Source organism: Sphaerodactylus townsendi, linkage group LG04 (assembly GCF_021028975.2).
Source record: "Sphaerodactylus townsendi isolate TG3544 linkage group LG04, MPM_Stown_v2.3, whole genome shotgun sequence".
NCBI classification, from domain to species: domain Eukaryota; kingdom Metazoa; phylum Chordata; class Lepidosauria; order Squamata; family Sphaerodactylidae; genus Sphaerodactylus; species Sphaerodactylus townsendi.
In genome coordinates this window covers 104,607,971-104,631,773 of record NC_059428.1, presented here as the reverse complement: position 1 = coordinate 104,631,773, position 23,803 = coordinate 104,607,971, and the positions used below count along the sequence as shown (strand labels likewise).

General features: G+C 43.5%; 1 protein-coding gene across 1 annotated transcript; it reads right to left on the bottom strand.

The window, feature by feature from the left end:
• Nucleotides 1-6,355: 6,355 nt before the first annotated feature.
• On the bottom strand, nucleotides 6,356-23,803 carry ARGLU1 (arginine and glutamate rich 1). Its single transcript, XM_048493153.1, has 4 exons — nucleotides 23,289-23,803; nucleotides 10,883-11,108; nucleotides 8,476-8,559; nucleotides 6,356-7,170 (listed from the first exon to the last, which is right to left on the bottom strand). The coding sequence occupies exons 1-4, from the start codon at nucleotides 23,645-23,647 to the stop codon at nucleotides 7,006-7,008; spliced, it is 834 nt and encodes a 277-aa protein (XP_048349110.1). The 5' UTR covers nucleotides 23,648-23,803; the 3' UTR covers nucleotides 6,356-7,005.

Below are 23,803 nucleotides of genomic sequence, written 5' to 3'. Positions count from 1 at the left end.
ACTGATTTCCTCTGGAACTTACTCGAAGCTAGATCCGCGCAGTTCCTTGCAGGGCCGCGGAAATCCGAAAGTGTTTTTTTTTTTTCCCCAGCTCGCCAAATTCGTTTCCTTGCAAGGAAGCAAGCGCGTGCTTGGGATCGGGGCCCTCGTCTATTACCCCACCTGCGATCTGTTTCCTTACGATGGGACGAGATTCCCACGCCCGTCTTTCTGTCCCAGGAAGGTTGTGGGGCGATGCAAGACTGGAAACCCACCAGATTCGCTTTCGGCTCCGCAACTGCGAAGGAAACGGGCTCGAACCACCGGCTAATTCGAATCCTGCCGAGCTGCATCTGTTTGAGTTGGGTGACTTTTTAAAATGTTTTTTTCCAAGGACCTCTTGTCCTGCGAGCAACTTCGTGGATGAGACCTCTGGCCCCGGGAAGGCGCCCCCGGTGGGGGGGGTCTTCAGTCTAAGCGGAGACCTTCCTGGGGGGCGGGGGGCGGCCGCGATCCCTCGCTTATCGGGGGCTACGCGGCTCATGGGGGATCGGGCCCGCGAGGATGAACGGCAGCAACCCAGAAAGAGGAACAGGAAGAGCCGCCCCCAGAAGGAGCGCCAAGGAGGAGACTCTCAGTTCTCAAAACTTTTCTTCCCTTTTAGCCAAACCTCGAGGAAGCCTTGCTCGGAAACGCTGCAAATGGAACGCGAATGGCGCGCGCTCCCAAAGGGGTCCCAAAGCTGCCGTCTTAACTTCTTGGCCCTTGCTCCCTCGGAAATAGGATCCGCTGCATTCTGGGAGGTTTACCCCTATGTAAGCACCGCAGCTCTACTCACTCTCGAGATGTTCACTTTATTTAGTTACAGTCGTGGGTCAGCAAGGAAACGAATAATACAGAGTATTCCTATAGCACCTATCAACGATCAGAGATTTCTGCCCTCTGCCACCAGCACTGCAGAACTTCACCGCTGAAGGAGCGATGTCTTTATCTGCAAACAAGTGTTTTACTAAGGCGTCCTCCTCTTAAAATCTAGGAAACCTAGATAACAAAGGCAAATTAGGCAACTCCCTGAAGAATTAACAGTGAAGTAAAATATGTGTGTGTGTATGAATCCCAACTGCAGCCTCAAAAAAAGAGTCACAATTACTCTTCAATTACTCTTTTGAACACTGGACTAGGTTTGGAGTTATAGGTTCATCATCAACACAGGATGGGGACGTTTAGATTCATGTTTTTTTTAAAAAAAACAACAACATGTGGTGGGAGGAGGATTTGATTCTTGAATGAAATCCAGCACTTGATTTTTCTTAGGAAAACTGGTATCAAGGACATGGACCTACCCCCCATTGTCAGAGGAAAGTCAGATCGGGCGCTAGAACCAAAACAACCCCGATCAACAGAACCACGCTGCTTACATCTGTATGGTCGCTCTCAGAAAGTTAGAGATGTGCTCCTTTTTGGCCTGTTTACTCTGAAATAAAACTGCTTAAAAACACTAGGATTTACTGAAAATTAACAGTGTTCAGGATTCAGTATCTAGCCACTCTGTTTAGCAGAGAAGCCTGTCACAGCCTGTCAGGCTTAAGAAAGATTTCCCCTAGAAATTACAGAGAAGGGAAGCTAGACCTTTAAAAATCAAGTTGGCAACTGCTGGTTTCTTGGGCACAAGAATCAAACTTCTGCTTGGAAGAAATCAGCTTAGAAGCTCCATTGCACCTCACAAGGTGAACCTTTCACATATAATCTAACTACTCTGCAAAAAGACCTCCTCTGCTACCACTGACCATTACAGTGCGCCAACCAAAAGGAAACAAAGCAGAACCCGCCAGCATCCAAGAAGAAACCTTTTGGCTGAGTGCGCAGGCTATGGCCGTTTCTTTCTTGCCAGTCTCCCAGGGGACGCCAAGCCAGGGGAACTAAAACCAAGTTTGTGTCTCACAGGATGACACAGCAGTTTACTCTTCTTAAGTGCTTTACCACTTTCCTGTCTTCCCAGTTGTAACAAACTGAGTCCAGACAATCAGAATCTCTTCACACCAGTATTCCTTGGCAGGTTTAGGAACAAGGAAAAATAGACACAGAAAGCATTATATTCCCTTCCCCCCCACCCCGCAAACGTTCATTGACGATCCTCTTCTTCTGGGCTTTCCTGTTTCCTTTCCATTGTTGCCCTTGGAGGTAGATAAACAAGATCCACAGCAACAGCGGTTTCTAGATTGGTGAGCTGTAGGTGTGTATGGAAGGGGATTTTTCCTCACTTGCAGACTATTTGTTAATTGAGAAAGTAAGCTAGGGCAACATCAAAATACTCTCTCCCTACATACTTGTAAAGCTTGCAGGACTCAACTCTATGCATAGTAGAACTATTCACGGAAGAGCAAATCTTGGTACTCTCCCCTTCTCTGGGCTGTTTGCTCTTAAAATCCTCCAAAACAATACAGGGCATTGCACTTTGGGGGTGGTGATCAAATGGCTTTTCCCGCCTTCCTTCCAATGCCACACACTACTTGTGGAAGAACAGTCATTTTATCTGACTTCCCTGAGACTGTGCAGGGCTCTGGGCTGTCTGAATTGTGTTCAGAAGGATCTCCCAGCCCTCAGAGAAGAGTTTCAAAACCAAACACCTGGCTGCTTGGACAAAATAGGGAAATATCTGGCTCACAAAGCCTTTCAGTGAACTACTGCAATAGATCCAACCTGTTAGTATACTTTTTAAAAAACCCAAGAACCATCCAAAACATAATAAAGTATCACACTGCTTGTTTTGGAATTTTAAATGCAGCAGAGTATTTGAGGAGACACAACCTGTTCCTTGTATGCTGAAGAGAATTTGGAAGAGACAAATTTTTAGAAAATTCTGAATTCTGAATTCTGAATTTGAGTTTTAAATCTCAAAAGCATTTTCAATAGAAGTAAATGGAGGGTGTTTTTTTAAGATGTACTTTAATGAACTACAGCATTCAATGTACGTAACTCGGGGCTCTTGAGTATTTAGTAAATGCAACACCATCTAAATGCAACACCATCTTTGCTTGAAGGGAAAAAAATCCAAAAAGGCCGGTTTATATATGCATTGCTCAGCGTGCTTAAGAATTCTGACCAATTCCACTGTGCTGTTTGAAGGAATGCACAAATGATTTTATTTGAAAATTGCACAAAGAATAACAAAAAGCATCTCATAAAACAGTGAGAAAAATCATATTTTAGAATGCATTCCATACAATCAGATCATTTCTCAGACTGCAGGTACTCAGAAGTTATATTTCTGGATACTTTGACATATGAAGGTATTTTAACGTACAGCCCCAAAAGACTGAAGGAAATTTAGAACACTGTAGAATCAGGATTCACATACATTTGTTTGTGTCATTTTACTTGATATAGACATTTAAATTTGTGTACCTCTACTGTTGGTTAATGAGAATCTAGAAACTTCTCACTGTAAACTACTGAAGCTTATGTTGTCTCAAGCTCCGCAAAATAGTGTTATGCAAGAGCCCATCTTTTCTCTCAATACTAGAAGCTGTGGAAGTGTGTGTGCATAAGAATAGCACCAGTTCATCATACAGGTAGATTTCTAAGCATACTATATGGTGCTTTTGTTGAATATGATCTTATTAGTTAGTCAATGTCTCAGTGCTACCGGGTTTCAATTTTATTTTACAAGTTAAAATGCTGGGGGATTTTCTTGTACAGAAAAATTCTCTTTAAGACAGGAAGAAAGTGTCCAGGGGGAAAAAAATCAAATACAAGACATCAGATATTTCCAGTGGCGTAACTAGGCAAACTGTAGCCCTGGGCAAAACCTGAGTTTGATGCCCACCCAGGCGCATGCCCAATGCAACACGCATCCCCCCCTGTAGCTACGCCCAGTGGCGTATCTAGGCAAACTGGAGTTTGGCACCCCCCCCATGGGCAGCCACCCTCCCCCACTGTGACCAAACAATGATTTTTTACACCAGGTTGTTTCAAAGTCACCATCACACTATAGAACATGCCCCAACTCACAAATCTGAGCACAGCAAAAAGCCATGCCACACAGCAGAAATATTTTTTTGAAAACAAAATGCTTTCAAAATGTTTTATTGCTGCTATGAAAACATTTTATGGTGTTGTATCCAGTACCCCCAGTTGGGGAAACAGCATCACTTTCAATGTTTCAAAGGAGAATCTGGCCCCCTAGTTTAAACAAATGATGCTGGAATCCACCCCCAAACAGCATCATTTTCAATTGTGTTTAAACTAGGGAGATGAGATTCTCCTTTTAAATCCACCTTAAAGGGAGAATCTGGGGTTCCCAGTTTAAACAATACTGGGAAGTGATGCTATTTTGGGGTTGATTCTCCCCACCCTGAAACAGCATCACTTGCAATGTTTCTAAAACTAGGGGATTCCCTTTGGGATTCTCCCTTTTAAATCTAATGTCAAAAGGCAGGGGATTTAAAAGGAAAATCTGGGGGTGAAATTTGGGAGGGTGTGCCTGCTGGCAGGGTTCAGCTGTTCAGCTAGCAGCACCAAACTTTCAGGGTATCTTTAGGAGACTCTCCTAATGATACCACCCAGGTTTGGTGAAGTTTGGTCCAGGGGGTCCAAAGTTATGGACCCTCAAAGGTGTAGCCCCCATCTTCTGTTAGCTCCCATTGGAAACAATGGATGATGGGGCAACCCCTTTGGGAGTCCATAGCTTTGGACCCCCTGGACCAAACTTCACAAAGCCTGGGTGGTATCAGTAAAAGATTCTCCTGATGATACCTCACAGGTTTGGTGAAGTTTGGTTCAGGGGATCCAAAGTTATGGACCCTCAAAGGTGTAGCCTCATCTCCTATTAGCTCCCATTGGAAACAATGGGGGATAGGGCACCTGCTTTGGGAGTCCATAACTTTGGACTCCCTGAACCAAACCTCACCAAACCTGGGTGATAGCATCAGGAGAGTCTCCCAAAACATCCCTGAAATTTTGGTGCTGCTAGCCTAAAAACTGCGCCCTCTGCAGGCCAAAAATGGAAAAACACTGAAAATACAAAAAATCCCATAAACAAACCTGAGCCCCCACAGGGCTGCGCCCAGGGCAACTGCCCACTTTGCCCAATGGGAGGAACGCCTCTGGATATTTCAGTCCATTACTCTTCTGGTGGGGGGGGGGACCTCAAATCAATTTAGATCACCCAAAAATGGTTTCAAAAGCTGCAGCTTGAGATTTCCAGATTAAAAAATATTTGCTATGTTTCAGACTAGTGTGTTGACATAAGAACAGCACAATGCTTACAGAAGTATTAATTTATTACAAACATATTCAAAAATTAATTGACCTTTAGAGTTCAACTACGTATTGCATTGCCATCCTTTTATGCCATACTCTTAAGTAACTAAAACATGAGGTTGCTCCAGACCTGGGCCAAATACTAAAAAATCTCGCACAAAAGAAGTTACGTACTTGCAAAACTAAAAGGGATTAGCATCAGTTCTTTATCACTCTTTGATCATTTTGAATAAACTGCTTGAATGAAGACTTAAAGAGCAAACTATGGATACTGCATTTCTATTAGAGAACCTGTACGGGACAATGGAAAAAGCTGTGTGAGAATATCTGTTAGATGGATATGTTTGCAATCTAGTTTCAAAGTATCCCTGGACTGACAAAAACAATCAGGATCCAAATGCCCAAAGTTAAGGACTAACATGTCAACCAATTCTTGCTTCAACGTAGCATTTCACTGTATTTATTACTCCAGTAATCCAACCATGAACTTGCTGGGTCAGAAAATAAGTGCTTAGAATGGGTACATATATATTCTTCTACCAGGTCGCCAAACTATTACTATTATTCCGGCAAACGAGTCAGCAAACACTTTCAGGAATACTGTAGCAGCGATTGTAAAAAAGATGTGACAGTCTTCACTTGTGCAACATACTCTAGAAAATGAAACCAAAGACAAGAATCAAAAGAATCAGAAAACCTGTTTTGTGAGCCTGAGGAACTCTCAACTTGCTGCTCCCAAACACAGCCTGCCCGCCCAAAGCCATGTCACAAAGAGCTCTGAAGTTAAGGAGAATCCTAAAAGCTAGCAATTCCAGAGGAATAACATCAGCTTTGAGCCTAACTTACTCTTTGGATCCCAGGCAAAAGGACAGACACTGTAGATTAAAGGCCCCCCCTCAAAATAAAACCACCCAGAGCCAAGAACCACCACCTAACAGCACAACTGCAGTAGTTGCAATTATAGGTACGACTCTCACATTGGAAATATGCAAAAAAAAAAATAAACTTGTCCAGCAGTGTCCATAATACTAGTCTGCATTTTATGGTGTTAAAAGAAGTTGCCATTTGTTAATGTAAGCATACATGAAATTTTAAAAAATGTACTGAAAACATATGAATTTAAGACTTCATTTTATTCGGCAAATTGGATTATTTACACAATTGGGAATGCTGGTTGACTTTCATCAGTGGAATAAAAACAATTCTAGCAGAGACAATACTGAACTCCCTTTACACATCTCCAGCAACACTGACCAACATTTTCCTTACCTGTTATCGGGAACATCAAGCACAATAGTGGGATAGTATCATAGGACACCAAAATAACAAACCACTGCGGATCCAGTACATTGTGAAAACCTGCCAATACCTTTGCCAAACTTCTTAAAAAGCCAGCGGAACCAGCATTTAATCGTTAACATCAGAGTATAACTCTGAGATCGGAGGGTCAGTAAAAACCTTATCAGACCATACATAATTAATGAAGCAACCCGACCAATTTGATTCAGATCGCTTCATCCCAGACTCAAAGTGGACGAGAACTGATTTCCTCTTTTAAAAAAGACAATGATCTGATAAGGGTTTAACTCAAAATAGAAGTTAAAAAGAGAGATGCAGAGCACAGCCCCTATTAGAACAAGCTAACTTTTCAGACGTCCAAAAAGAAAAAAAATCACAAAATAAAAATTAAAAAAAAAACACTTCAACATGAAGCTACTATACAAAGTTTGTTTCGTTTTTCCATTAAGAGTTCAGAGCTGCAATTTAATCCTGACTCTTTAGTGAGAAGGACAGTTTTGGCCTAGACTTCCCCTTGCCCAGAATCATTTTTTGCTCTTCCTTTTGCTGACGTTGTCTCTCTTGCTCTAGTTTCATCCTTTCCTCATGAATTTTCCTTTGTTCTTCAACGATTTTCAATTGTTCTTCAGCCTGTGACACAAAGATGATAAAACAGGTTTATAACACAAGCGGCAGCTCTGATATTGTATTGGCCACTTCAATGTTACTGAACTGGAATCGGACACTGTTGTGCACATTTGCACAGCAGAGCCTGATTGCTGTGTGTCAGTGTTATGGTCAAGCTAAACAACAATGGCTGGTGACCAAGTCAGCAGATTGCAACTTACTGTCATGAGCTAACTGACCTAGTATTACTCTACAGAAACCGTGATACTATTTACCAAGAAGAAGAAGAGGAGGAGGAGGTGGAGGAGGAATAGTTTGGATTTATATCCCCCCTTTCTCTCTTGTAGGAGACTCAAAGGGGCTTACAATCTCCTTGCCCTTCCCCCCTCACAACAAACACCCTGTGAAGTAGGTGGGGCTGAGAGAGCTCCGAAAAGCTGTGACTAGCCAAGGTCACCCAGCTGGCGTGTGTGGGAGTGCACAGGCTAATCTGAATTCCCCAGAGAAGCCTCCACAGCTCAAGGGGCAGAGCGGGGAATCAAACCCGGTTCCTCCAGATTAGAATGCACCTGCTCTTTACCACTGCTGCTTCTATTATAATTATTTCTTAAAGCAAGAGTTTCAATACTTTACCCCTTCTCACAACATACCCTATGAATACACTACAGCATTTGCAGGGTTAACTAAGGAAAATCTTTGGCTAATTATCACAAGTAGAGATTGATAATCCCCCCCCCCCCCCGCTATTTGCTTTAGGGGGGTGAGATAGGCATTACAGTACTTTTTATAAAAACTAAAGCTTCTAGGTCAGATTCAGAAGCGCTTTCTTGCATAACAGAGCTGTTTGATGCCTTGTGCCAAAAGACTGCGTGAAAAAAAATTGTAACTAAATTCAAAGATGGATGTTCTGCGCAAGGCAAGGTTTGCACAAGCACAAAATCAGCCACAGAACCTTCCAGAATCCACACAGAGCAGCACTGGGAGCGATTTGCTCACCGGTTTGCATCTAGTCTGTGTGTTTCCATTCAACCCCACTCGGAGGCCTTTCCAGCCTGCAGCAAGCTCTCTTTCGTGAGAGTTCCTCAACTTTCTGGAGTTGCATTCCAGGAATGGGGAAATAATGAGCAACCCTGCAAATGGAATGGAAGTATCTCCCTTGCACAATGAGAGATCTTTTGATCCAGTCCTATGGCCATGATCCAGCACACAGTTAAACGCTATTAAACCCAACAATCCCCAGGGCTTTGTGTCAGATTGCAACCCAACAATCCCCAGGGCTTTGTGTCAGATTGCAACACTTCTGCAACCCTGAATGAGAATTCTACTCACCAATTTAGCTTGTGCTTCGGCAATTTTTCGATTATTTTCTTCTAGTATTCGCTCTAGCTCCTCACGCTTTGCACGCTCTTCCTCCTAAAGGGGAGGACAGGGTAAGATGTTAGAGAAGTGAAATACTCACTCACCCATCTGAACTAGTCTTCCTAGGAACTCCTTCTGTGGACTGACTTAAAGGGGCAGCTTTACAGCCACCGTCTTTTTGTCTTTCGAAAAAAAAAGCAAACGGTGCAGCCACTAAAATTGGTCTCTAGCTCTAAATTTAAAATCATCCCTCCCAATTCAAACAGCAACCAACTAAACCCTCCCTAATCAGAGAGCCCTAGCCATTTATTACTAGTATTTTTTAATATCACACAAATCAACAAGGACAACTACAAAAAAACTGGATAGTTATTTACCAAATTAAAAGAGTAATATATAAAATATAAATAAAGTGAATAATTTGTCTCACCAATCATGTATACCTACGTATTCTTTACCTATACTCCTTTAATCAGCATTAAAAGTTGAATATTTACTGTCTTGTCCAGTGTCCTGCAGAGTGTGCTCCTCGGCTGCCATACGCGCCAGCTTCCTCTTTAAAATGATTTGTACTGTTAGCTTGGCAATGCCTGCATCAGCAGCTCAACCATTTATAAAGAAACAACATACAAGGAAGGCTGAGCTGAGGAATGCAGATGTTTACGGTAAGAAGGAACAAAATATATATATAAAACATTCCTAAGGCAAACAATTAATAAGAAAAATACATTTACTGTTAGTGAAAAGTACAAATGGCAATCCATACTCGGTGGAACTGCGGGGCTTCCTTCATGGGGAAAGGGATCGGACGTGTTACAGTGTGACAAGCTTAATGACAGTAATGAAACTGTCATGCTAACAATTTTATACTGGAATTCAGGAGTCCAAAGAAAGGAGGATAGAGGAATGAAACTGGAAACGTTGAGTTTCCTTTAAAAGTTAAAGAGATTCTGTTATGCAAACCATAAGCAAAAAGATTGCAATAAGGTTCAGAAGTAATTTCAGTTACTACCATAGCATATTCAAGCTATTTTAATATCTGGATAGTTTTAAAATCAGCCGGAGGTCTGCACAAAAATATAATGAATGGGAAACAAAACAAGTATGTGAAGGAAGTCCCTCTTGCTATGTCTAGTAACCAGCTGCAGGTTGGCACCCTTCACTCCAGGAATTCAAGACGATGCTGCATAGAAAAACCCGGATGAGGTAAGCCAGCATCACACTAATCACACTGGTGCTCAATCAGCTATCTTTTGGGAAGTGACTGCTGCTTAAGCCAAAATCCACTGTGCAAAGATTTTCAAAAAAAATTTGTTTGCAACCTTAAATAATTCAGCGGTTGTTTTAAAGCCAGGATTTTAATTTTGCTGAATTTACGGCGCATGCAATTACTTTGAATTGTAAACATGCTGTATTATTAGCGAAAGCCCTGAAGGCAAAAGGATCTTTTTCTGAAGTCTTTCTCCTATTACCCAACTAATAAACTATGCCCATTCAAGATTAGATCACCACACACAGAGAGATGTATGGAGTGAGAGCTGACTGACACTCGGGACTATTTTCAGTCAAGGTTAAAGTAGGCTAACTTGGAATTTTGGGATCCTGGAGTGATTAGTGCTGGCAAGCATCAAAACCTCCAGTAGCAAATTACTGTCTCACAGAAAGACATTTTCAGCTTCTGCTCCAGCTGCTGACAGAAGAAGTCACATGTTTAGCTCAACTTCAGACAAGGACAACCTGCTTTTTTTACAACTCTCTAGTCTAGAGAAAAAGAAGGAGTTGTTAGTAGTCACTGAAAAACTGAATCTCATGAATTTGGCAAAGGCCTTTTATGAAGAAAATGAATAGGACCAGCATTCCAGAATTCGTCCATTCTCTGTTCAAGAAGAAGGCATGTTTGCTTAAAAGGGAAAATAAGAGTAGCTATTTGTTTAAGAAAAGGTTCAGCAGGTCAGTGCTGGACCCTGTATTTTTCCCCCTGACTGAAGGCGTAAAGCCTCTTACAGTCTAGGTAAGACAAAAAAAATAAATAACGAGGGATACATAGTCACAGATTGTTTAACCCCGTCCCCCAGTAAGAAAGGACTGTGGATATATCCTGCAGCCATGGCAAAAGTTTCAAACAATTCTCAAATATGAAGATCAGTTCCGTTAAAATTCAAGAATCCTTGCACAGGTTTTAGAAGAGTAACCATTTTAGGTATCTGTGAGCTCCTCTGAATAACTCAGAAATTAGGTTTCGCAGCAATGCAAGTTTACACAAGAAGGGAATTAGATTTGCTGTATTCCATCTCCTTCTCAACGCAACAGGAGGCACAACCCAACACTGAAAGTTTTGCCATGGACTGTCTCTACTTTCCAAACGACCGAGCGTTACCTCTCTGGCCTTTTGTGCCGCAAGTTCAGCTTGTCTCTGTCGCTCGAGTTCTTCGAGCAACTGTTTTTCCATGATGCGCTTAGCCTCCTCCACCCTGCGAAGGACCTCCCGCTCAATCTCATCTTTTCGTTTCTCTAGTTCTTCTTCCACCCTCTTGGCCACAAGTTCTTCCACTCTTCGGGCTGTCTCTTCCTCAATAAGCTTCTCTTCTATTTCTTGCTGACGTCTGTAGAAACAGAAACAAGAGGAACTGGTCATTTCAAATAGCCAATTAGAATCTACTGCACGGCTTTCTCCTTCCCACATGCAATGCAAACATACGAAGACTGCTTTCTTTATTTTTTATTTAGCAGAAAATGATGTGCTATTGCAATCATCCAACATGCCACCAATTTCTCACTGGAATCTGAAATGGTTGCTAGCAAGCTGTCACATTTTAGGTTACCTCCTGCCCAGCGCAGGGAGGTATACAAGTTTCTCCCCTTCTCCATTTTGTCCTAATAACCCTGTGCACTAGGGCCATTCCCTTACTCTGACTGGATCAAGGTGATTTGCAGTGCTATCTTCAGCAAAGAAGGTGATTTCAATGGACTTAGAAGGGTATAAGCTTCAGTAGAGATTTGAACCTGGTCCTCCCCAGGCCCAGCCTAACACTAACCCAGGGGTGGCCAACCTATGGCACTCCAGATGTTCATGGACTGTAATTCCCATCAACCCCTGCCAGCATGGCCAATTGGCTGATGGGAATTGCAGTCCATGAATGTCTGGCGTGCCATAGGTTGGCCACCCCTGCTCTAACCACACAAGCTCCAGACCTTCAACACTACTCTCCATGACCAAACAGTGCAAATATAAATTACTTTTTAATCCTTCAAGAAGAGGATCCCAGTAAAATAGAAGAAAACACAGAACTTGAGCTCAGGTATTATTTCCAGCTCTCAACCGCATGCCTTCTGACAGAGCACATATCAACAATACTACTGTGCACACAAATCCTACTGGTTTATTTCTACATAACACAGGATCTACCTCACATATGCGTTTTGTGTACCATAGGGTTATGACGCTCCTTCCCGACCAGTAACCACTTTAGAAATCAATCACCAAACTATATCTTACTCCCCCCTCTTCTATCATTTTACAAGGTCTGACATTTCATAAAATAAGAGCAAAAAATGTCATCATCTGTTTAAAACAGTCAGTAGACCTAAAGAACGAACATTTAAATTAGAAAGCTGCATATGTTCTTAGATGACCACTCACTGAAGACAACGGTCTTGACCTTAAGAGTGCTTAATTGGACAAGATTCTTTTATTATAAATATCAGGTTAGATTCTGTGACTTCATCCTACTAGCAACACAGCCTTGCTCAGCGCAGAAGAAGCTTCTGCTGGAGGAAGAAATGTTCTTTCATAAATGACCTGGAAGTAGGGGTGGGTAGTGTGGTGGCCAAGTTTGCAGATGATACCAAATTGTGTAGTGTGGTGAGAACTGCAAAGGATTGCGAGGAGCTCCAAGCGGACCTTGATAAATTAGGTGAGTGGGCTAAGAAATGGCAAATGCAGTTCAATGTAGCAAAATGCAAAGTGATGCACATAGGGGCAAAAAAATCCAAACTTCACATACAAGCTACAAGGGTCAGTGCTATCAGTCACAGACCAGGAAAGGGATTTAGGCGTCTTAGTTGATAGTTCCATGGGAATGTCAACTCAATGCATGGCAGCTGTGAAAAAGGCTATGCTGGGGATCATTAGGAAAGGAATTGATAATAAAACTGCAAAGATTGTCATGCCCTTATATAAAGCAGTGGTGCGACCGCACTTGGAGTACTGTGTCCAGTTCTGGTCAGCCGTGATTCTCAAAAAGGATATTGAGGGAGGAAAAGAAAAAAGTGCAGAGAAGGGCAACGAGGATGATTGAGGGACTGAGCACCTTCCCTATGAGGGAGAGGCTGGAAAGCGCTTGGGACTCTTTTTTTTTAGTTTGGAGAGGAGGATGGCTGAGTGGGGGGATATGGATTGAAGTCTATAAAATTATGCATGGGATAGGGAAAAATGTTGACAGAGATAATTTTTTCTCTCTTTCTCACAATACTAGAACCAGGGGGCATTCATTGAAAATGCTGGGGGGAAGAATTAGGACTAATAAAAGGAAACACTTCTTCACGCAACGTGTGATTGGTGTTTGGAATACGCTGCCACAGGAGGTGGTGATGGCCACTAACCTGGATAGCTGTAAAAGGGGCTTGGACAGATTTATGGAGGAGAAGTCGATTTATGGCTACCAATCTTGATCCTCCTTGATCTGAGATTGCAAATGCCTTAACAGACCAGGTGATCGGGAGCAACAGCCGCAGAAGGCCATTGCTTTCACATCCTGCATGTGAGCTCCCAAAGACACCTGGTGGGCAACTGCGAGTAGCAGAGAGCTGGACTAGATGGACTTTGGTCTGATCCAGCTGGCTTGTTCTTATGTTCTCCATCGGCTGGCAGTGCTGGCAGAAGGCTTTTGTGCTGGCAGAAGGCTTTGCCATGAATAGATTCAACCCCAAGCCATGGGAGGGGAATGTACACATATTGGGGGCCGGACCACACAGACCGATTCTCCCTCCTCCGTGGCTTGTGACAATTTTGTAGTATCCTCATTTTCCAGCATTCTCACATTATGGCTTCAATTACTCCTGCTTATGTATTCACTTCTCTGGGCAACCCCAAATTTTCTAGGTCGACCCCCTCAGTGAAAAGTGTGGAGTAGACCCCCTGTCCCTCCTGACCTGCTGGTACTGGTTCCATGTTTGTAATGTCCAGGAGATGCTGCACGGCCTCTTTCAATATGGTATGCTTTTCTGGCCACTTGGGGTCCAGTGGTTCGTGAAATGTGTGTAGAGGAGGGTAAGTAAATTCAATTTTGGTAAATTGTTCCCCTTGGTCTCAACTAGCACTTTATCAAGAGTGGCTTCCCTGCCACCAAAACAATCCATTGAAGAGGTGAGCTTGGTCAGAGAGTCAGCTCTCCAATTATTGAGCCACAAGTTTCTGTGTACCAGCACCACCACCATCACTGCTTGAGATCTGGCAAAGAAGATGCATCAGAGATGCATCAGCTTTGAACTGAAATGCTGCCTGCATTGTCTACAGTGAACAACTTAAGAGACATGGGATCCATCTCCTGATTTTGCAGATGACTAAGACAAGACAGATAGGGCTCTTATGGCTAGAAAGGAGGCCTCATAAGATTTTTTTTAGTCCTTATTCATTTTTATGACCTAGAAAGTCCTTTACACTTTCCCCATGCTTTGAAAGAATAGCCCTGGAATGTAAGGCCACTACTGGGGCATCCACCAAAGGTACCTTAATGCTTCCATTGCCTCCTCATTCAAAAAACAGTACATCTTTGCTATCAACTGCAGTGAGGTGCTATTCCCAGGAGAAGCCCATCCCTTTTTTATGATTGCATCAAAAAGATCTCGGAATGGAGAGCCAGAGATCACTGGCTTTTCAGGAGCCCTGGAATCCAAATTTGCAGAGGCCAAATGTTTATTTCTGGATCTCCTTCCTTTCTGGTATTGCCTATTGCCTTTTGGAGAAGTCTCTGAAAGTGCTCCCTTGCAAAGAGCCTTGAGGAGTGTTCCTTTGGCTCTTCCTCCAAGCCATAGCTTCAGATCTAGGGGAGTAAAAGTCTTATAAGTCCATTTCCTGCTCTCTGCTTTCCAAATAGTGAGTCTTTTTCAAGGCTTTCTTATACCTGGTGGGGGACTTGATAGTACTGAGGAGGAGTCCTTCTAATCGCTACCAAACTGGTTGGGAGAGGGAGATCTATGGCTTCTCTTTCCCAGCTGCTTTATCTACTGTGTGTCTCAGGATGCATGGCTCTTTTCTGCATGAGGTGCGGTGGGGGCTGTAGCTATTCCCGTGTTGATCATTGGGCTTCAGCAAGGAATGCTGCTGCTCTTCCACCTCCCTGAAAAGCCTGCTGGCACAACATAAGTAGAGATCAGGAGAGAGTCCAGGGGTTTTGCAGGTTCATCTGTGAAGGGCAAGATGGTGCCACAATGACCTTTTGTTTTCCCACCAAAGTGCTTCCCGCTGAAAACCCAGCCTGCAGACTGCCCAGTAAATGTGCAGGCTGAGAGGGGCTAGCTGAGGGCTCCGCTCTCCAAGAACTTCCCAAACGTGGCCCCTCGGGTCTATTGCCGTTCGTTTACCGCTGAAGCTTGTCCCAGCATGTGCAGTCTCAGTCTGGAGTAGTTCCTGCTGCATGGGAGCTGCAGGGGTCAGGAGGTCATCAGCCATTTCTAATAAGCCTGCTGGAAGCATGACAGGACTTGGGTTTTGCTCTGATGTACTCAAGCAACCCACCTTGGCCCCTTCCAAGAGACCCTGATGACCAGTCTCCTTTAGGCCTGATGTTCCTGGCCTGAAGGACTTATCCTTGTTCTTCTTTACCTTTCAGTTCCAGACCCCAAAGGAGCCGAGCTGCATGAAGAGCTTTTACCATCAGCTATGATCAGGTAATCCTGTTCTTCTACACCAGGGGTCCCCAAACTACGGCCCGGGGGCCAAATCAGGCCCCTGGAAGACATTTATCCGGCCCGCTGGGCAGAAGCGCTTAGATCTCCCCTTTCTATTTCCTCTTTTCCCCCAGGGTTACAAACAAAGCATTAAGCTGATGGCGACCGGCTAAGCTCATTCCAAAGCTGGCCGGGAGGGGTGGGGACTGTACCAATGCAGCAAGTGGGGGGAGAGAGAAAGGGCAGAGCTGCCTTTCTCCTCCTCCCCCCCTTGTCGCATTGGTATGGTCCCGTCATGGCCGCTTGGAATGAGCAGCGCAGTCAGCTCAGCTTGAGGCTGTACGTAAACCTACAGGGTGCCAAACTCCAGGCGGCCCCTGAGCTTGGCACCCTCAACCCCCAGGTTTACAAACAGCCTCAAGCGCTGGGCCACTCCGCTGTTCATTCCAAGCTGGCCGGAGGGGGACCGCACTCAATGCGGCAAAGGGGGGAGAGAGAAAGGCGGCGGAGCTTCAGGGCCGGATTGGAAGGGGACCGCGGGGGTGGGGGGCTCGGCCAGGGGCGGTTCGAGGGTGGATGGATGGCTCGGCAAGTGCGGGCACTTGGTCCGGCCCCCGGCTGGGCTCTGGCCATGCGTGAACTGGCCCCCTGTTTAAAAAGTTTGGGGACCCCTGTTCTACACATATAGAATCATCCATTTTCAATACACTTTGCAGCTGGATTTTACTGTGCGAAATAGCAAAATCCACTTCCTAACAACTGTGAAAGTTGATTGAAAGTGCATTATTCTGCATGTGTGGAAGAGGCCAAACGGACTCATTCAGTGGAGCTCCTGAAAAGCGACCTGACTGAACTGCAGGGGTATCAGAACTGGAAGGGTCAGCCCCCTTCAGTCCAGGACAATAGCAAAAAAAAGATAAAACAGTTGGAAGCGTGACCTAACCAGCCTGGATGACAGAGCCTCACTGAAGGTGAACTTATGGTTTGCTAATAAACGGAACTTACTCAAATGCAGATCCTAACAGCTTTACTCTACAGAGCTACTCTACACAGAAGGCTTGTTTTACGCATTGCAAAGACTCATTGAAGGTAATTTTAATGTGCAGAACTTTCATTAAGGTCATTACATAAGAACGCCCTGTCCAGTGGAGAATTCTGAGTGCACAATTTGATAGAAAAATTGAATGCTGCAGTGGACTAAGCATCAACTACCACAGGAAAAAAAGAACAGCATGAGCCAGAGGGCCCTGCCTATTTTAGGAGAATGCAATGTACAGCAACAACTTTTATTACAGTCGAAAGACTTATTTACAAAAGTGTTAAATAGGAATAAAATTTATTAATAAAGACTATACAATTGTTTCCATACAATATAAAATTAAAGTGAGCAATATAAAAACATTACATTTAATAAACTAAAACTATAAATTCATATCTTCATTAACTTAGCAGATCTAATTCTTAAAGCTTCAGGCAGGAATTTTGCCCCAGCTAAGGTTAATTTAAAAACTATCCTCCAAGAGATATTTTACCAAAAACGGTTCAGAATATAAAGATCTTTCGTTTATCCAAGGCAGTATCATTTTCTCCCAAGGCAAATTATACCAAGGAAATTTAAGTAAGAGGTGTAACACCATTTCAAGGTCATTATCAATACATGGACATAGCCTGTATAAAAAGGGAATTCCCTTCAGCCATCCATCCATCCAACACTTCTGATTCCAGAACATTTAATCTCACGCTGGAAAACAAGTTCCTACAGCGAGCAAGAGTTAGATTATGTAAATAGTTTGCAGCTTTAAATGGGTTGGGATATTCCAACCCAAATAATACTGGAGAACAACTAGCAAAGGCATATGACCTTAATTCTGCACATGAAACATCTTTAAATCTTTGGTAAACAGGTTTTATGGCCATCTCATGACCTAAATAAGATTTAAAAAGTGAGCAAAGGCCATACATAGTAATTTTCTTTTCTATTGTTTTTCACCAATTGCTAGAGAAGACCTCCAATGCCATATATCACAATAATCCTGCGACTTCTGGAAAAATACACATTCTTAGCCTTAGTTTACTTGCAGATAACCAAGCTTTTATGGAAAGGGGATATTCCCCAGCTTCCAAAAAAAGCACAGCACTGGGCACACAGTTTGGTACTTGAAAAAGGGCCCTCAAAAAAGTTTCATGTAATTTATCAAATTCTGCTGTGAGCCCTTCTATCCATGCTGGTGCTGCATATAGAACAGTGGTTCTCAACCTGTGGGTCGCGACCCCTTTGGGTCGCCTAAGACTCTCTGCATCAGTGTTCTCCATCTGTAAAATGGATAAATGTTAGGGTTGGGGGTCACCACCACACGAGGAACTGTATTAAAGGGTTGCGGCATTAGGAAGGTTGAGAACCACTGATATAAAATGTGGGGGCCCACTTTAGTGTTGAAAACTCTCATTGCGGATGGAATGTGCTGTCCTCCCTTGGAATGGAAAAAAACAAATAACAGCATTTTTGTTGATGCTGGCTCTGCCTTTAGTTACTTTTTTGTGTATGGATCAGAGCATTGGATGTTGAAATTTTAGTCCTAAATAGGTAAGATGTCTGACCTGCTCCAGTTTGTGGCCATCTAAAGACCAATTTCTGGTACAAAACTTTTTCTCAAAAAGCAAAATTTTAGATTTATTACAATTTATCTCTAACACATTTAATTGATAATATTGTAGGAAAAGCATTAGCAGTCAATCTAGTCCTTTCCTGGTTCTGGATATCAAAGCTGCATCATCCATGTAAAGAAGAAGAGGAATTTTGCTTGGGCCAATCTGGGGGGTGGGTGGGTCCATTTGAATCAAGCAATATCTATTCCAAATTGTTTATATAAATATTAAAAAGGGTGGGAGCTAGTATGCATCCCTTTCTTACACCTCTTTTCATCAAAATGTCACTAATAAGTCTACCTGCTGTATCATATCTTACACTTAACTTACTATCATTATAGAAGGCCATCATAAGGTCAATTCATCTTTTAACTACAACCATGGCTTCCACTTTTCCCCATAACTTAGATCTAGTTATTAAATTGAAGGCAGCCTTCAAGTCCATAAATGCCACAAAATTTTTGCCATGTATGTACTTTATATATTCCTCTACCAAGTGGGTTAAAATTATACAATGGTCCGTTGTAGAATGTTTGGGTCTAAAGGATGCCTGTGCTTCAGTTATAATCTTTTTGTCAGCCAGAATGCAATGTTATTCATTCATAATTTTAAGAACCCAGCAGATGCCCACATACAGTTTAATATGAATTTATTTCAAACTGGTATCTTGAAATATGAATACGAGTCAACATTTAATCTTAATATGGTGTTAAGTCTCATGACACATAATGTTAAGTTGATCTGTTTTGGGTCTAAGAGCTTTTTTCAAACTTTTCTTCTGCAACAAAGGTGAGAAACATCACACAAACTTGCAAGAATTAAACACTTTTACATTTCAACAAAAAAGCTAAACATGCGTTTAGAACTTAGTCACTGAACTATGGTATTTAAATGATTAATTCCGGCTGGATTCACGCTAAAATTAGATCAACATATATTATGTGCTGAAATGAAACCTAAGATAGACTCTACAGCCACACTGCAGTGTAGCTGTCATGCATAAATAACAGACAAACTTGAATCCATGCACGAGTTATTTACCTCCATACTCCATTCAACATACAGATGTAAGTGTGGTCGTGTGCTCTTTGGTGGAAACCGAATGTGCATGCCTCCGCATTTCAAATAGGCCCTGATTTTCTTTGTAGGCAAAGAATCGTATTTAAGTGCTGTCTTCATCAAACCATTACCTTTTAAATGTTAAACACAGCACTTTGATAAAAAAGCATTTATAATGCTTCCGATGGCTATCAGATTAACTTTCGCTTTTATACAGTTGTGTCCACCATTTTGTTTCCCGTTCAGGAAGGGGGATGGAAGTCAAGCACTAAGACCCTGGAAGGGCACTGCTCCACAAAAAAAGGTCCAGGAAGATATGGCATATTAATGCACACATCTCCTGAGATCTTTATGTTGAATGGAGTATAGTCATGCCCAATGCAAATCTGAGAAGAAACACAGTACAAAAAGGCACAGGGGCTTTATGAAGAAAAGCATGAACACCACCATGTGAGAAAACCCACAACTATCAATGGAGACTGTAAGGGAATCAATGCTGGCTGCATGAAGATGTTGTGTGCCGTTTGCCCAAGTAATGTTCGAGTTATCTGGAGCATGCAAAGGGTGGTTGTCCGCACTTAACCTTAAGCAGGCACCAGTTCTTCTAGTGTATCAGACAAGTAATTTTAACAGCAGTGTAAGGACACTAGAGTGAAAGTTACACTGGAAATTATACCCATCTGAACAAATTCAAAAATAGGAGAGACTCCTTCTGCTGAAAGGCCACTGATTCGTGCAGCCCACTAATAACGCACAGCAGCTTTTCCAGGTATCAAGCTGTTAACCACACAAGAATCACTTTTAACTGAAGATGACCAAGATCAAGCCTGGGATCCCACCTATTTCCCTCTCTTTATAGATGCTAAGAATGTATTTGCTGCCGAGCCAAGGTCCTTCCAAATGCCACAGCCTGCCTTTTCTTTGAGCATTTTGATATTGTGTATAACTTTTCAACTTATACATTTCATAAACCCAGTGCATTAATAATAGTTGTTCAATGTCAACTTTCTAAAAGAAATCACTGGTGGCTATGGTTTCTTCGATAATCAGAACTGTATACGGCAAGGCTTTAACGTTTCTGTAAATTCATCCCAACCGCCCTCAAATTCCACATTTCACTTTGAGTCAGGGATCAAGCATTACTTCTCATTATGACATGATACCCACTGACCTTTCAGTGCGAGCATTTCAGTGAACGAGAAAAACCCTTCAGAAGCCATAAGGCTAAAGCACACCCTCTGTCAGACACTTAGGAGTGTGTGCATACTGAGCCCACTCAGAAAGGATACTTGAACTAATGTTAATCTGAAAAACTGACATAAAAGACACCAAACATTCAAATCCCTCGGGACAATATGTACTGTAACTGTTTTAATTTTGACAGAAAAAGTATGGCTTCCTATGGTACACAGAACTTTAAAAAACTTATAAAAGCTCAAAGCCAATTTAGAAACTATACTGGCCTATTTGACTTTTCTGAAAAATGTATTGTAACCTGGAACATACAGTGACAGTTTTTAAAAGCATGATGCACAGGGAATGAGAACATTCTCCATTCACAGAAGTTGCTGTTATGACATTCATCAATATTCTTATGCCACACTAAGCTGTTAACATACAAAGATGGGTTATATTAACAGGTATTTTCATGAGTAAGTTAACAGCTATAGCATCTAACCCAATGTTTCACAATTTAGCAAATGGTCAAAATGCTGAGCATATACAAATGCACCTTTGTATTATCTCACTTATAAAGAAAGCACTGATATGTATTTATCATTGAGAATGAATCCTGACTGCACCAAAAGAAAAGCTTTAGCTGGATTCAGCATCTCACACCCACACAAAATGGTCAGTTTCTACTAATTCCAGTCCTCAAAACACTCCTCTGACAGAAAATCTACCTACATTTATTGAATTGTCTGCATCTACAATATTCACTTAAGTAAGATTCTTGACAGCCAGCATGGTGTAGTATGTCTCATTTTTGAACTGTTAGCAACCCAGAGGTCCCATGGGGAACACTATTCCTCCCATGTAGTGAATACGCTAATAAAGCACAAGTAAAGCAGCAGTGGTGAAATAGGGGCATGATGACCTTATTGGGTCATTCTCTGAGTATAGAGCAAGTTTAATTGTGCTGTTCTCACTTCTGTGTCCGTATCTTATGTAGTGTCAAATATATAAAGGTTCAAAAACCTATAACAATATAGTGATGGTGAAAATAAGTTGTGAAATACTGTCAAAAGCAAAGCAAAGCAGGATTTAAAAAAAAGTTTTCCTATGAAGAAAACACCTCAACACAGCTTTGTAACATTAATATAAACCAACAAGAGTCACATTCCCTACCCAGCCCAACCAATCTTTGAGGACAGTTGAGATTTCAGAACACAACTTCTCCCCACCTGCAATGCCTTCTGATAGCCAACAGCAGAGTGCCTGTCATATTGCTCACCTCTGCCCTGATGATAAAACCCCAAATTTCTTCACAGACCCTTTAGCAAGTAATACACAGATACCTGGAAACATACCTAACATTAAGGAACTGGTTGATAACACAAGGGTCTGATATGATTAAGGTATCAGTACTATACACATATGATACATGCATTCCTATATAAACAAACTTGCGTTGACTTAAGTGTTTTTATGTCTTTATTTTTTTATACACTACAGCTAGCATAGTGTAGTGCAGTGGTTCTCAACTTTCCTAATGCCGCGACCCTTTAATACAGTTCCTCATGTTATGGTGACCCCCGACCCTAACATTTATCCATTTTACAGATGGAGAACACTGATGCAGAGAGTCTTAGGCAACCCATGTGAAAGGGTCGTTCGACCCCCAAAGGGGTCCTGACCCCCAGGTTGAGAACCACTGGTGTAGTGGTTAAGAGCGGTGAACTCTACACTGGAGAGCCTGGTTTGATTCCACACTCCTCCACATAAGTGGTGGACTCTTATCTGATGACCTGGATTTGTTTCCCCACTCCTATATTCTTACTGGGTGACCTTGGGCTAGTCAGACTCTTCAGAACTCTCTCAGCCCCACCTACCTTACAAGGTGTCTGTTGTGGGAAGAGGAAGGGAAGGAGATTGCAAACTGCCCTGAGACTCCTTACAAGGCAGAAGAGTGAGATAAAAATGCAAATTTTTCTTCTTAAGTTTTATTACTCGTGACTTAGGTCCTTGATGACAACATTTTCTATAGAGTAGACGATAGTATATTTAAAGATAAAGAACCACTGAACTAACTCTTGCCTAATTTTCCACTCAAGGACAATTTCAGCCTTGAAATATGGTAACAGACATGCACACTACACAGAGGTCCCTTCTGCACATGCAGAATAATGTACTTTCAATCCACTTTCACAATTGTCGGCAAGTGGATTTTGCTATTCCGCACAGTAAAATCCAGCGGCTGAGAAATGCATGCCCTGAAGACAAGCAAAGGTTCAAAGGAACCCCACATGCTCACAATTAGTCAGAGGAGATGCAGAAGGGATAGGGGACCAAGAGTGCTGAAAAGGAAATGCAGGTCGTGCAAAGCGAGACTGTATGCATCAGTTGAAAGAGGCAGAGAAATAGTAACAGAGCTGTACACTACAGGGAGTGGAGAAACCCAAGGTAAAGTTGAACAATGCACGCCCTGAAGACAAGCAAAGGTTCAAAGGAAGCCAGCAACCCCACATGCCCGATCACATTAGTCAGAGGAGATGCAGAAGCGGTGCTGAAAAGGAAATGCAGGCCGCTTGCCTGCATCAGTTGAAAGAGGCAGAGATCTGAAAGTGCGAGAAGCACGAAAGGACCAAAGGAAAGAGGAGTGGGGGGTGGGGGAGACTTATATGCGGAAGGCCAGATGAAGAAGCACAAAAAGGGGCCGGCCTGCAGTCGCATTCAGGTGAGCAGGATGGGAGCACGAAAGGCAGGACCAGTCAGAAGCAGTGGTCTGACACGTGTTCGGCGGACCCTCGCCTACCCCAGCACACGCCCTCCCCGCAAACTCTTTTGACAGCCAGGAACGCCCACCACCTCTGCCGTTTTCAGAGCGCCCCCCCCCCCCCCCCGTCCAAAGCGGTTCCCTCGCTCGCCTTCCCTCCCGGCTCTCACAAAAGGGAAGCAGCCGCCCCATCCTCCGCCACCCTTCCCTCCCGGACCCACGGCCGGTCGGCCGGCGTCCCTGCAAGGCTCACATTTTCCGCTGCCGCTCGAACTCGGCCTTCTTCTCCTCCTCCTCGCGCTTCTGCTTCTCGTCGAGGCTACTGCGCTTGCTGACGGTGCGGCCGAAGATGTCGATGCGATCGGGCGGGGAGGAGGCGCGCTCGCGTTCCCGGTCCCGCTCCCTCTCTCGGCGCGTCGGGGCGGTGTTGGAGCGCGACCGGGAGCGCGACTCCCGCCGCCGGCTGCGCTTGCCCTCCCGGGACTTGGAACGCTTGCGCGCCCGCTCCTTCTCCCGGGAACGGGACCGCGAGCGGCTCCGGTTCTTCTTGTTGTGCTTGGAGCTCTTGACGCGCTTGGAGTGCGACGAGCTTCGCGAACGGGAGCGGCCCATCCCGAGCGCCTCGCCCGGCTGTGCGGCCCTCAGCGCGGCCGCTCCTGCGACGCTCGCCGGCCTCGCCTCACCGAAACAGGCCTGAGGCCCAGCGGCGGCCAGACAAGATGGCTGCCACCCGAATCCCGAGACGGGCGACCCTTCCGCCCCACAGTG

Coding starts and splice junctions, on each gene's coding strand:
- ARGLU1 (XM_048493153.1), bottom strand. CDS start 23,647: ATGGGCCGCTCCCGTTCGCGAAGCTCGTCGCACTCCAAGCGCGTCAAG. Junction 8,560..10,882: donor CGGCACAAAAGGCCAGAGAG/GTAACGCTCGGT, acceptor CCTCCCCTTTAG/GAGGAAGAGCGTGCAAAGCG. Junction 7,171..8,475: donor CCGAAGCACAAGCTAAATTG/GTGAGTAGAATT, acceptor TTTGTGTCACAG/GCTGAAGAACAATTGAAAAT.